General features: G+C 42.6%; 1 protein-coding gene across 2 annotated transcripts in view; it reads left to right on the forward strand.

Annotated features, from left to right (window-relative positions):
* Positions 1-14,571, forward strand: part of LOC107221174 (alkaline phosphatase) — a 244,915-nt gene that overhangs the window by 225,053 nt on the left and 5,291 nt on the right. For both annotated transcript variants that reach the window (XM_046742377.1, XM_015660084.2), the window contains 4 exons: positions 5,398-5,576; positions 6,701-6,908; positions 9,541-9,681; positions 11,672-11,866. In XM_046742377.1, the coding sequence (XP_046598333.1) occupies positions 5,398-5,576; positions 6,701-6,908; positions 9,541-9,681; positions 11,672-11,866 (723 nt within the window). The remainder of the gene's footprint in view (positions 1-5,397; positions 5,577-6,700; positions 6,909-9,540; positions 9,682-11,671; positions 11,867-14,571) is intronic.

The following is a 14,571-nucleotide window of genomic DNA, read 5'->3' on the forward strand; positions in this document are numbered from 1 at the left end:
GGAGAAAAAAAACCCTCAAACATTGTATCGACTTTTATAAAATCCGATAAAATTCTATAAATTCTTTAAAGTATCGTCACAAAGCTTTTCGAAACGCATGAAATTTTACAAATTCTTATAAATCTTCGATGGATTCCAATGCGAAGTTGGCACTAAAAAAAAAACTTGGGTCAAGAAGTCTTGAGCGACATTTTCGTCGTTATACCGTAAAATGAAAAATGTTATGCGAAAAGTGAGGGTCGAATCGAAGAGTTTATTCGATCCCTGATCAGGTCGCAGTTCGGATTGATCTTCGCGGGGTAAAAGGCGTCCATCACTGACGTGATAAATACGGCCGAATCGAAGGATCTCGGTGAGAGATAAACCCGACCGAATTCTCCAGGCTCCAGACCCACTTTCGAATTCCTTCACTTTCCCATCGCTCTTGGATACGGAGGATAGATCTGTTCCGTGAGAGCGACTAAAACCGCAGTTTTACTCCGAAGTTCCAGAGACCCGCAGAGTGTGGCGTGCGGGTCTCACATATGCCGAGACGCAAGCTCTTCTTGGTTGGTTGCACGACCGCTCGGCTCATTAAGATTGATTGCCTGGTTGATTAATTGCACGGGAACGTTAGCTCGGGTTCCCCGCCCCCGCCTTCGCCCTCGGCTTTCCGGCCCCGCAGCATCCCCTTTTATCTATCCGCGAATCTACTCCTTTCGCCTCCGACCACGGCTCCCAAATTGCTCGCAATATCGCGTCGCATTTCACTCTAAGCAACTCGTTCTACGCGCTGTTGAATTCTTGTTGGAATTCTGGTGAGAAAAAGCTCCCTGGACAAGACGCGTTTGAAAATTGGTGCAGTTTTACCGTGTGGAAATAATTTTCGGGTCGGTAGCTGAACGAGCAGCACCGCCATGTGCCGCTGTGACTTTAGGGAAATACTTTACAATTTGGTAATGAATCAGCTGGCTACTAATTATAACGATAATATACCACTCGAGGGTATTAAAAGTCCGACATTCGCGGCCTTTAAATTTATCGTCCCTTTCTCCCTTGGACGAATTTTTCTCTTCTTTGCTTACTTTTTTTTATTCATTGTTCCGGGGTTTTCAACTCACAAATTTTTCAAGCTTCTTTCAAATTCGCGGCGATTAAACCGGGGACCGTAAAGCTCGGCCTTGTGTCTCCACGTTTTGAGGGTCGATCGTTGCAGGGAATCTTGGTAAGTATACATGAAAATACTCCCGGCGTTTTGTTTCTGGTCTTATTTGTAAGCTCTTTGTTTCGAAATTTCTGAACGTGAATTCACTTCCTACCGCTCCGTAAGACCGTTGAATAAGGAGAATATAAGCTTGAACGGTAATTCTAGTATACACTTGTAAATTTTTCATCGCGGTACAAGAATGAAGCGAAGGGGGTGGCGGGCTTAATGGGAAGCAAAATTTAATGCCGCGAGGCTCTTTCGTCCGCCTAAATATTCGCGGCAAAGAAGACGTTCCTTTTAAAAATTCAATGCCATTTGCTTTAGGAATTTTTTCACGCTTCTCGCGGCCATAATATACGGCTTTTGTGCAGTCAGCCGTCACAAGATGCACGTTAGCTTTCAATCGGGTTTAAATTATTAGGCGAATAAGACTTTTTCCCCAGTTTTTAAAGCTCTGCATCGTCCCTCCTCTGAGTGACATCTTTACTTTTTGACCGATGTACGTCGAGAAAATGTCATTTCCCAGCCATCCGTTCCCCCGCGATTTTTTCATCCTTCGTGCGCACAGCTAAAATTCATCCCGGCCGTATCCTTTCACCGGATACGCATTTCGTCTCGGATTCACCTTTCGCTATCCGATCAGAATTCTGTTGTATGTATGCGTATATCGTCCTTTAGCTAAGCGTAAGATTCGATTGAGATTCCACAAAAATCGAGTTTATATTGAGTGATCGAAGGAATTGCTTGAGAACAGAGATACCTTCCGAAAGTGAGCTCCAGAAAGCTCGTCTTGGGTAGAATTGAATTGTTCGCCTTTTTCCGAGTTTTATTTTTACTTTAAACTCTCCTTCTTTTCACGAAACTGAAAGTATTTCGCTCGTGTATATAATACACGCATGTAATCAATAAACGTATTATGTTACACGCGACCGGTCTTACCTTCCGTAAAATTTTTTACTCCCCAATATCCCCATTCAAAAGGGAAAAATACGTCTCAGTTTTTTCCTTCCCAAATCGCAATTTCTTTCAACCTTTCTCTCGTAAACCTCCAGCAGTGGCTGGTTTTCGATATTAAACAAAGGTCAACCCTCGTAAGAAAATATTTACACGGGTGTGGAAAAACAACAAAAGGAAGATTAAAAAAAAAAAAAAAAACAAGAACAAAATAACCATACAGAATTTAAAAAAAAAATAAATAAAATACGGAAAGCACAGATTGTTCGTAAAATAATAAATAATATGCGAAACAAACTCACAATCATTGCACCTTGCACACACGTCTAGATAATTGGCAAAGCTCTAATACGATCCAGAGATATATTCGCGAGTTGCAGGGTGGAAAAAGAAACTTACTCGATGAATGAAATAACAGCACTGTCCCAGAACTCCGTGTACGTAGGGCACATTGATTTTAGAAGGAAAATTTCGCTAATCTCCAGGCATAAACTATACTCGCACAATTTCGTGATGATATTAGTCGGGTGAAATCCCCCTTTCGCTACCCCATTACCCAGGAAATTCTGATCCGAAGGGATAAGGCTGCAGGTAATTAACTGCGCGAATTATGGACACGTGATCGGAGGTTCGAAATTCGAACGGTTCTAGGCTTGGGAAAAACACGCTTCACGACGCTAATCCAGACGCGCACTTTCTTTTCGAATATAATATTCAACCCCCGAGGTCACGGTGTATAAATTTTTATAGCCACCGTTACGCTATTTTATATCAAGGGCGGCAAACACGCCCGCACGCTTCGCAGTGAGTCTTTCTTTCCCTCTGTCTGCCCCTAAAGTAGCTATAAAAACGCGTCGGGCTAGTTGTGACTTTATAAATAATTGATACACTCTGTTTATAAAATGTCAGAATTTGTTCTGATTTTCACGTATTTTATCCGCTCGCGTGCAGGGATAACTTAACTCGCCGGAGATCTCACTACTGGTCATAGCTGTTGAATTTTACGATCATTTTTACGAATGTGTATAACAGGCATCTAAAACGGACAATCTGATCGCTGCGATTTTGCCGAATTTTCATTCGTCCGGATCTGTTTACGAAATGATTGTGCAAACTGACAACGAGTTCAACGGTGAATAATGTGTATCCCGATACAATGTTTGGTCAAGTATACGTCGACGCGTTACGCGCACATTCGTGTACGCCTGTGAGAAACGAGACCCCAGATCTTAGCGATAAAATGGTCGAACGGCCGGCCAAAGGACCCTCAGTTTCAACACCGGCCTTATCCGAAGTCAGCGTTTGGTTATCGTGGGACGATAATTTTTCAGTTACCCATTCTCTGGTCTAAATAGTCTGGTTTACGGCGTTGAACCGGTCCACGAAATGTCGTTCGAACGTTATACTAGATCGTTCCGAGTTTTAGTCTCGCGCCGAAGTCAATTTTACTATCGCAGGATGACCCTAAACTTTGAAATTTCGTCAGAGATTGCAGGTGTTTTCATTTTCATTTGAAAACGATGAGTTTTTAGATATTCTTCGCGATAATTTTCGGTGATCTTCAAAGCTTTGACAGCCCTGCATGGTAAATGTTGACGATCGGTAAACTTAGGAGGGAGCAAAACGGGTTTGATGAAATATTATAAAAGGTATAATAACGTGCTGATAGCTCTTTTCTCGAGAAAATTCGAAGAGAGAGGATCTTGAAAAAGTTAATTAACTCATCCAAGAAAAAAGAAGAGTAAATCATAGGAGGGTGGTTCTTTTGATGAATGGAAATCATTGGCCGGAAAGGTGGTTCTAACAGAGGTCGAATGCGGATAAAATAGAAAACAGGTCAGCTTGAGTCTACACGGCCATTTCAATACCGTCGATAACTCTTCGCGTACCGGGTGTCGGTTCTATCCAATGAATGTAACGGATGAATGCTACTCGATGAAACCAATTTAACCCCAAACGATTAATCCAGATGGAGCAGTAAAGAGATGGCTCGCTCGCATTCCATGCATGGGAAAATTCTTCTTTCGGAAGTTGCAATTTTGCATGCCTGCACATTTTCTATCAGACGAGAAGATGGAACCGTGATTGACCTGCCTCTCCAGAATGCTGCGGAACAGATTGCTTGATCAAAGATCGAAGCTCAAGTCTCTCGCGTAATCATTTTTCTTCACTAATCCATACTTTAACCTCAGCGATTTACTGCGGTTTCCAGCTTTAGTAACCAAATTTTAGTTTTTTAATACGAACTTCAGCTTTGGTCGATGGATTGAGAAATTCTGAGAAGCTTGGAGAAGGCGGTTTCCATCTCACAACAACGCGACGGATAGCTGGTAAATCTGGACCGGTCAAAGGGAAAGAATATCTGTGAAAAGAAGACGAGAAACACCTACTAAGAAAGTTAAGAAAGGGTAGAGAGAGAAAGAAAGAGAGATTAAATTAATTTCGATTTATTTTTTGTACATTATGATGAACAATCATATAGTTGCATATGTACGTGGGTAATGTATATCAGCTAATGTTGTGTCATACAAAGAGGGAGAGAGGGAGAGAGAAAGGAAGGAGGGAATGAAGAACGAAGAGAAACTGAGAAAACAGGGCAACGTTGTGCGGGATATATCAGAGGAAATTGAGTCTCTTTGTTTGATGAAATACGCTTCCTCGGGTCAGCTTCAACGCCCGGTTATGAACGGTGACACTTTTTTTTCATTTTCTTTTTTATGCTAAGGGTTCTTTTTTCCTCCTTTTGTTAATAATTGAATTCCACAGACCATGATGAACGGGGATATATCCACACGTATGCATCGCGAGCCTTCGACGAGAGAAATCAATTATTCTTTCTATACGCTTCGTAAATTTAATTATAAACCAAGCCACGAAAAAACTGCGTTGTATATAATATGCAAGCATTTTCGTACGGAATTCTGCCCTGTAGTCTATAACGCTGTGCACCACATCCTGCGTAATTATTCATCGATAAAATGATTATTTGTCACAGCCACGAACGGCGCTTTTCGAAACGAATCTCTTCGTTCGACATTCGCTCATTTCGAATTTCGCGCGGCTGGTGAAACGCCGCCTGTGATTGGCCGGAGCTCTTTTGACGTCACGGATCGTCGAAAGTGGCGCCGTCCCGCGGCTATACGGCTTGGCGCGATTAAATCTCGATTAATGTATATATTATAGCGTAGACGCTGGTGATTTCTGAATTTTATTTTACGCTCCGCGATTCCTGATCAGTCTTATTCGTGCCTTCGCAGGAAAGTCAACCGGCGTAGTGACGACGACGAGAGTGACGCACGCGACGCCAGCGGCGTTGTTCAGCCACGCGTCCAGTCGCTATTGGGAGGATGACGGCAAGGTTCCACCGGCTGCGAGACGCTCCTGTAAGGACATTGCTCGACAATTTCTCGAGGACGAGCCTGGCCGTAACATTAACGTAAGTCTGCTGCATGGATACTGAGCTACAGCTGTACCCGCTCCATTTATTTTTATTTCTCTCACGAGACCTGAAACTGTGATTGAACGACGCCTGTATACCGAAAAATTACGGGAAGTCCACCGAACTCGCCGCTTTAGGCGTTCATCCGAGCGAAAGAATTGTGTCAATTAAGCTCATACGTTTTGCTTAATTGATCATTGAGTCATCCATGTTATATGCCCAAGTTATTTCTTGTTGAAAAGTAACATAAAATTAGTGACTTCTGAAGAATTGTTGCTTTTTTTTAATTTTTACTTTTACGTTTCACATCTATTAATTTCATCGCCACTGATCGAAGATCGAAAGTAGAAAAGAAGAAGAAACGCAGAAAGAATAGTCAGATATTTTATTCGTCAATGACACTCGAAAAATTATTTCCAAAAAAAAGTAACTGCTTAATAATCCCTGTTCAAAAAACTTTTCACCGTCATGTGTCTCAGGTGTTTTTGATACCCTTACGTATTTTTTTTCTTCTAAGTTTGTCTCGCGCGATTAGGTTGTGTATCGAATAAAAAGTTAATCTGCATCCAAAGGAATAACCTACTTGCACACGAACCAATTATGCGAAAATTTCTCTGCAATTGACTTATTTGACTTGAAAATATTATTGTAATACCACAGCAAACTTCGGCGTGGTAAAACCCCAGCATCGTCAATAAATTCATTGCATATGTAGAATTCTGAAAACTTAAATAAAGAAAAAACCGTGAAAAAAAGTCCATCGATAAATCTAGATATCGCGTGCGCGAGGGACGGTTGTCAGATATCGCATTTCGCATACAACTAAATACGTTATATAATGATAAATCCTCGCCGCAGTACCAAGTATACGCGTATGGATTTGAAGGACTTTTCGCGCTGTTGAATGTATGCCATACGTATTACCTAAAGCGTGATATATTGATACGCATTATATTTTCTCGGTAGAACCTTTGAAAATCGACGTCAACCGCGTGAGTGATTGATCGATCGAAGAGCGAAGTAAAAACGGCAAAAAAACAAACCGCACAAGACCCTTTGCCGCTGAACAATAAGCCTGTATCGCAGCCTGTAGCTAGCCTCGCGTGTGTTTTATTGTGCAGGTTCTGCTGGGCGGGGGAAGAAGGCACTTCGTACCCAAGGTTGCCATGGATCCTGAGGAACCTGAGAAGGAGGGTCGCCGACTCGACGGCCGAAACCTGATCGAGGAATGGTCACGCGAGCGTCGCCTTCGCAACATCGACGCCGAATACGTGTGGAACAAGGAACAACTGGAAAACGTTGACCCTCGCAAGGTCAACCACTTACTTGGTGAGTTGACGTTTGAATTCCTCCCTTGTATATTCTTCGGAGTACGAATGGTCGAGACAAAAAGTAATCGAATTTGCGGATGAGATCGAAAAATCTCTGAGAATTTCGGGAAGTTTTCATAATCAGGGGAAGTCGGAGAATCTTGAATACGACAAATCGAATAACTTCGATACATTTCGTAATTCAAATTTGACATTCGTATCGGTGCATTAACTAACTGAATAAAAATTAAATGCTGGCTGAGACTGCAAAACCGATTGCAGTATGGATCAGTTTTTTGAATTCTGTCATCCCTTCAATAACACATTAATCGCCGGTTTTCCACGGTGTGGAGACAAAATGTACGTTCGTTTGTAGTCAAACACACCTACGCCAGGCAGTGGTTTGTGATTTACGAGAATCAGACAGCCGGCTTGTCCGGTTTAGTTCACCACTGCAGCCGTCCCCGCGTTGCGGTGGCTGGCTTCCAGTCACTGGATAAAATTCCAACGTGTTTAGTCGAGAGGCCGGTTATTCCCAGCTGTGCGTATAACCGTCAGCAAAAGTGATTGTGAGCGTTGTTGCGCCAAGTACGAAGAGTACAACGTACAACCTACAGTGACGAGTATCGCGCTGCAGTCAGACAGGCAGCCGAAGCGCACGCTGCAAGTAGTGAGAGCCGTTTGCGGTCCGGCCGTATTTCGGGCGCATATACATAGTCGACGTCGAGTTTTGCGTCCGTCAGGGACGTCGGACGAACCATTGAGCTGTCAGTTCGGGTTGAAATTCCGGGCGTAGTTTCCAGCCTTTCAATAGTAATGACAATGATAACAACAACGAGATACCAACACCGTTTTCCGTTCGCGATGTCATCTCACGTGTTTCTGATCTGTGGGGTGGGGTACAAAAATGCGAAAGACCACATATTCGACGGGACGAAATCCCAAAAGTTAAACTATCGACGGTTAAAAACTTAGAAAGACCGTAAATACGATAAGATGACTTGTGGAAAAATAAAAATTGAGAACGCCAAAATGTATAAATAAATTTTGCGAAAATACCGAAGAGTCAAAAAGTTGACTTTTCAAATCTCAGACTCATGCCTGTGTCGAAAATTTACGAATCTGAATTTATCAATAACGACTGACCAAAGACTCCAAAGGTCGAAATCCCAAAACCCGCTAAAGATAGAATGGCCAAAATGCCGGAAGGCTGGATGATGCCGGAAATTCGTATATTTTCTCCAACGCCACACGTATCCGATGGCCGGTATCTAGTGTCATCTAGCATAAGTCTACGTAACTGTGACAACCGTATTGCAACCTTTCGGCTTTCTGGGCCTTCTGCATTTTGCAGATCGTAATTTTGCTCCTTCCGAACTTTGACGTTCGACGAGAAATTTTTTCGGTTTTGCGGCTGTTCGAAGTATTAGCCACTCTCAGTTTTTACTTTCGGAACGTTCGTTTTTCTGTACCTCCGCATTCTGTGCTTTGGTCATTCGGAGTCCCGACTGTTCTGAAAATCCTTTTCCGAAGAAGAGAGTGTTCGGTTAAATGAACTTTCGGGAAAACGATTATTCTACTGGGTGATTTACCAAAAATCCCAACTTCGGTACGCTGATCATTCGTTGTTTTAAAGTTCGTATCTAGAAGATTTCGGTTTTTCGACCAGTCGACTTTTTGATCTTACGAAATTTTGACCCCCGCCCAGTCTTGCGATTAGACCGGAAACGGAAGTTACGGACACTAATGAACGTGCGCTATCGCGGTACCTGATACGTGCCGAGTACTCAGATACAGAGCTTGCACGCCGGAAACTTCATGCACTGTAACGAGCTTTCGCTTAGCCAACTTTTCACAACGAAAATAGTTCAGTGGCGTATTAGGGGTACTCGCGCCTCAACCAGCAGCGCCCATCTCTACTTACACACCTTTCAATCTTGCTTAAATATTCTTCTAACCAAGCTGAACGCGGCCGTGGCTGCAGCTTAACAGGAATACAAAGCTCTGCGATAATCCCTTCGCGATCGTCCCAACTCTGCGTGGCAACGCCACCGTGCAACGCTCTTTGCGGTTATATCCTACACTGTTATTTTCCCTACTGAAATGAGTTACTACCGTGTATTTCATTCGCCCCCGCCAACTCTTGTCCTTATTTCTCCTCACCTGACGACCCTCGCGTTCAATACACAGACGATTCTGTACAGACGAACCTACGTAAACCATCGGCGTAATAACGTGCCGGGTTAAATTCCGTCTGTGCGACAAGGGCCGCATTTATACGTTGCTGTGCTCTGATCCGCGTTAAATCGAGTCATTCAAACACCAACGAAAGAAAGCCACGAAGGATTTTGCCCGTTAGTTAGACCTGCATGAGCTACGTTTCAAAAGCTCGGTATCAATGCGGAGGAAATCTGCGGGAAATTATCAACATTGTGCACCTTATAGCTGCGTTGAGCTTTCCGGAGTAGGTTCACACTGTGCAGATATATTTAGGAAAGATTTACGAGACGCAGCTTGTTTTTTATCGTCGGAAATGAATTGACTGAGTTTTTTTTTTATTATTTATTCTCTGTTTTTATTACAGTGTATTTTGCACGTTGCGGTTCGTTTTCGATGTCACAATGTCTATGATTCTTTTTTATCCTCTTCAGGTTTGTTCGCCTACTCGCACATGGATTTCGACGTCGACCGAAACACAAATGGTACAGGCGATCCGTCGCTTACCGAAATGACTTTGAAGGCACTGCGTATACTGATGAAAAATCCGGAGGGATTCTTTCTGTTTGTCGAAGGTAAGCAAAGGAAAGAGGCGGAGAGACATTGCTTGTTACTCTAATTCTCGAGTGAAATTAAACGCGATTGTCGCCAAGGTTTGTTCAGTACTCAAGTACCGCACTTAACTATGTTTTATCAGGTTTAATTACGGTTATTGTATTAATCTTGTTACCATTAGCGTACCGTCGGCTTGTATTGTTATCTCGTAGCGGGTGTAGAATATCTCGACAGCTGGGTACAAGGCATGGAAAATACAAGGTTCGTTGTCGCAACACGGTCGAATGTCAGTTGTTTTATCTTGATAAGGGGATTTAACGGCCGTACGATCCAGTAAAACGTCACGGAACAAAAACGATAATGGAATCAGAGTTCGAGAAGTTAGTTCAGAGTTGATTGTCTCTTTTTTTTCAAAGAGAATCCCTGGTCAACATTTAATAATAATATCAGTAAAAGACTGGAAGCTTCAATTCGAAATATTCAGTTGCTGATAACTTCAGAAAAATCACGTCATTTCTCTGTTTTTTTAATTTTTTTTCCTACTGTCAGTCCTATTTTAATAGATATGGCATATATTTTGGTTATGCTTGAATTTTATGAAAATCTCTTCAATGACGGTCACGTATATATTTTAATTAAACTCGAGATTATTAATTCCATTTACCTACAGCAATTTTGTGTATGTAGCGTGTTTGCAGTGAGAAAAAAAATTCAGCTGCAGCAATTTATAAAGTATTCTTTACTTTATACCAGCAGAATAAGCTATTTAATTTGACAGAGTAGTACGAACGACGGTTTCTTGGAGTTGTAATCATAATGTTTTTAATTAACCTGTTGTGAGTAATATTTCTAGTTCTGCATATAAAATTTGTAGGTTTGAATTTTTTTCGTTACGTTTTACAGTGAGAGATAATGTTATTCTTATATAATATTGAACTTCGTTGAATCTAGCTGATTGCAGTTAATTATTTCAAAATAAACACGCCTTCTTCCCATTTTTAAGTAAAATACAGAACAACCGATGTTCACAAAACGACGGAATTATAAGCGACTATCGATGACGCTTCGGTTTTTCTTTACAAAGAACCAGCTTCCCTCAATCCGGGAGCTGTGTTAACATACATTGTACACTATACACTAAGGTGACTGTCTTGTAATACGAGCTTTTGTTGGAAAGTGTTTTATCGGCTAAGGAAATTTTTCTTCTTTCTCCATCATCTCTTTCTCCCTATAATTTTCTCTTTATTCTCCGGTGGCTTGCTTGTACAGTAAATTAATAAATTTTCAACTTGTTCAAGATCGCAATTATAACATCATAAAACCGCTTAACAATATTTCGTCTCGTCTGCTGATCTCTTATAGGACAAACATCTCACGTATCATCGTTATAATGTTGAGATTCTGGCCTAACTTTCATAAGTTTCAAACTTCATCCAACTTTTTAGTCGAATGCAGTAGAACCGTATAAGAAATAGAACTTTATCAAGAAAATAATTTGCCCCATTTATTAGAATTTACTCTGATACTGTCCCTTTCCAAACCAAACTGATATTCGAGGGCGCTTAAACATTATGATTTTAAGGGGTTCAGCCTTTCTACAAGGGTGCCAAGGAAAAAGAAACACTGCGTATTAAAATGTAAAGGCAATAGACGGCCCGTGAATAATGAGAATATATTTACGAATGTTATACCTCGATTGTGGTACATCGGCTATTTAACGTATAATCAATATATGGCTTGGTGATGAGTACGTCGAAGCCGTTACGCATAATTATAGTCAATTTATTTATGCTCAGCGACCCGTAGCTTGATACAGATATTCATTGTTTACCTCGAATCGTACGTACTGAAAATCTGTGCGTTATACGTAAGTTATCGTTAGTGATAATACGTTGAGTGTTTTTCTTTCAAAAGGATCGAAAGACACGGTAGTAGGTATAATTTGTCAGAGATCGGACCTCCTCGGTCGCGTTTTCGGTCATGTTTATAAGTAATAATGATTTTGACAAGGTGGCAGGATCGATCACGCCCATCACTACAACAACGCTTATCGGGCCTTGGACGAGACCCTGGCGCTGGAGGAGGCAGTTCGGGCGGTCATGGACGAAGTTGACCTCTCAGAAACGCTCCTGCTCGTGACAGCGGACCACTCCCACGTACTAACTCTCGGAGGGTTGGCTACTCACCGGGGCAACCCGATCCTAGGTTAGTAGACACGAGCCCTATATACAGACTCTATCCGCTTTTCTATGGATACACGTGCACGCCGCCCTGCCGTCGCCATAATTCAATGAGATTCAATCTGCTCGACATACGTATATACGGGGCTCTTCTATAGGGTGGGAGTTCGCAGATCGCCTCTCGCCTCCGGTAAATCGAACCCCGAGTTCCACGTCGTAAATGTAAATAGAGGTTGCAAAATTTTTATCGTCATATGTATACGCGCATGTATACCTATACGTAGACACGACGTACGGGGTTCACCTCGTCCCGGGGAACCACTTGGAGTGATAGACCGAATTGCACCTTTTTACTTGGTTCGAGGCAACTCGAGTCGCTGCGCCAGGTCCAGACGTCCTCGAGAGTTCACTGCAACTATAAACCAGCGACGCGATATTCCACCGTTTCACGTTTCTCTCCCTCCTCCTTCCTCCCCCCCCCCCTCCCCTTTTCCTTCTTCTTCAATTTTATTTCATCACTTCACGTACCGCGAACGAGGTTAAGGACGATACTCTTTCAGGAAAGGGAATCGCTCTCCTTTCGAATGCTGACCACTTTGCCAAAGGGGTCCGAATTCGTCCGAACCACTACAAAAAAAAAAAAAGAAAAAGAAAAAATAGAAGAAGAACTTTCGTCAGGAACGGGATCTCGTTCAATTAGCCTCTTCTTCTACGGTACGCCAAAACAATTCACCGGCTTCCACTTCGACGACCATCTCACCGTTCAAGTGTGGATATCTTCGCCTCGTGTATGGTACATGTATATGGGTATTTCCACTTCGGGGACGGTGAATTCGTTATATACCTACTCCAGACTTTTGAGGAGCGACTTTGTGTGCTGTATCTACGGCTTTATAGGTAAATCCATTTTGAAGTTGAGGCACGTACGGAAGTTCCAACGATTCGCCTCGTCGCGTCGTCACGTTGAGCATACTCGGTACCGGATAGATAGATATACCCATACAGAGTTATACGTACACGTCCATGTTTCGTTGCCTGCAGTCTCTAACGCGCTGACTTGAGATGAATTTTACTGTAAGATGTTTTACTTTTTAGTACCATTCGCGAGAAGACACTGGAAGGGTTTAATCAACTTGAAAGGTTTTCAAATGAACGGTGCACTGTTTTATTCAACAATTTCACCCATGCTTATTCCACGCAATTTTCTCAGTTGCACAAGTTAATATTGACTTTCACTTAGTATTTTATAGTCCTTATATATTTTTTCCACAAAGTTTGATTCGAGAAATTTTTGCATAATCTCGAAAGTTTTGAATAAAAATCGAAATTCAGATAAACGAATTGCTTTTTTAATGCAATAATCTGCATGCTGTCGATAGATTCGGTGTTTTCAGAATAATTCATAATAGAAAATTGAATATAATGAGAACGGTTTATACGAGTCGGGCACAATTCAATCCCCCTTAAATTCACGGCACCCGCGGAATAATGTTGGAAATTAATGCTTTCAGGGATATCGAACGTTTTACCAATTCTAATTCTTTTCACTTACTCGTCAGTCAGTCAAGCGTTTTCGCCAATCGGGGATTCAATAACGCTTCGAATCCCGATGCCTGGATCAACGGGGATATCTTAGCTCGGCCATGACGAATAATTTCGTGTTCAATCTCGTCGAAAGTCTCAAGAAAGATGGGGAAAGAGGTGGGGGGGGGGGGGGGAGGAAGTAAACTTTCAAAGCGAAATCTCGCATCGAGGCCAACCAATCGATCAATTTGTCGAAACCCTTGGACGGACAATCACTTCCGTGGAAACTTCGACACTTCCAGAATAGTTTCGGATCTCTTTGCGTCGTCGAGACTCAGCGGGACCTTTGTCGAAGCGTCAGTAGCCATTTGAATAATTGATTAACGTCTCCGTCGTTGCCCGTGTGCATGTCTACTATGTAACCAACAAACACCCGACAGGAAGAGCCCTTCCAATTGGCGTATACGTGTATATGTAACCTTATAGCTTTGTCCGTTCGGAAGCGATTTTCGAACGGCATCCGTGGACTTTCGGTTCATCTGCCCGTCCCTGCAGCTTGAAGGATGCCCCGGATGTTTCCCAGGAGTGTCAATTCCATGCCGGGTCTTTAATCTTGTCATTGGACGAAGCAGAGCGTGAAATGACTTAATTAATCCAACGTGATACGCGCGGCAACCGTCGTTTCACTCGGCGAGCTACCGTAAACCACCCTAAACACCGGAATGAACCAGGGGTGTGGGAATTAGTTCTGTTCGACTCTCTGCTTACTCACAGCAGGGTCTGTTCGGTTATAAAACGGAGTGCAGACCGGATGCTCACCGGCGTCCTGCGAGCCGTGCAACGATCAGGACGCTACCGGTTCGTCGAGTAAAAAGTCCCGCCGGGAGAAAGAAATCCTGATCACTTTCACTCAGGTAGCACCATTCGCGGTTTACCTACACGTCCGAGCGTTTTCTTGCCCGAAACCCCGCAGCTTCCGTCGGGCTTTTTATCTCCTCGGGATCTTTCGCCTCGTTGATATCACAGGTATGTTTACCACAGCTTTACGAGGACGACGATATGTGTTATGTGTGATATCCGTATATATACATATACATGTATATATACCGTCACAGGTTTGGGACGCGGTAACGAGCTGAAACAAGGGCGTGAAAAGACTTGGACTTTGGCATTAACTTGCGTAAAACTAAAAGCATTTAAATGTTG

The sequence above is a fragment of the Neodiprion lecontei genome, chromosome 5, assembly GCF_021901455.1.
Source record: "Neodiprion lecontei isolate iyNeoLeco1 chromosome 5, iyNeoLeco1.1, whole genome shotgun sequence".
Classification (NCBI taxonomy): domain Eukaryota; kingdom Metazoa; phylum Arthropoda; class Insecta; order Hymenoptera; family Diprionidae; genus Neodiprion; species Neodiprion lecontei.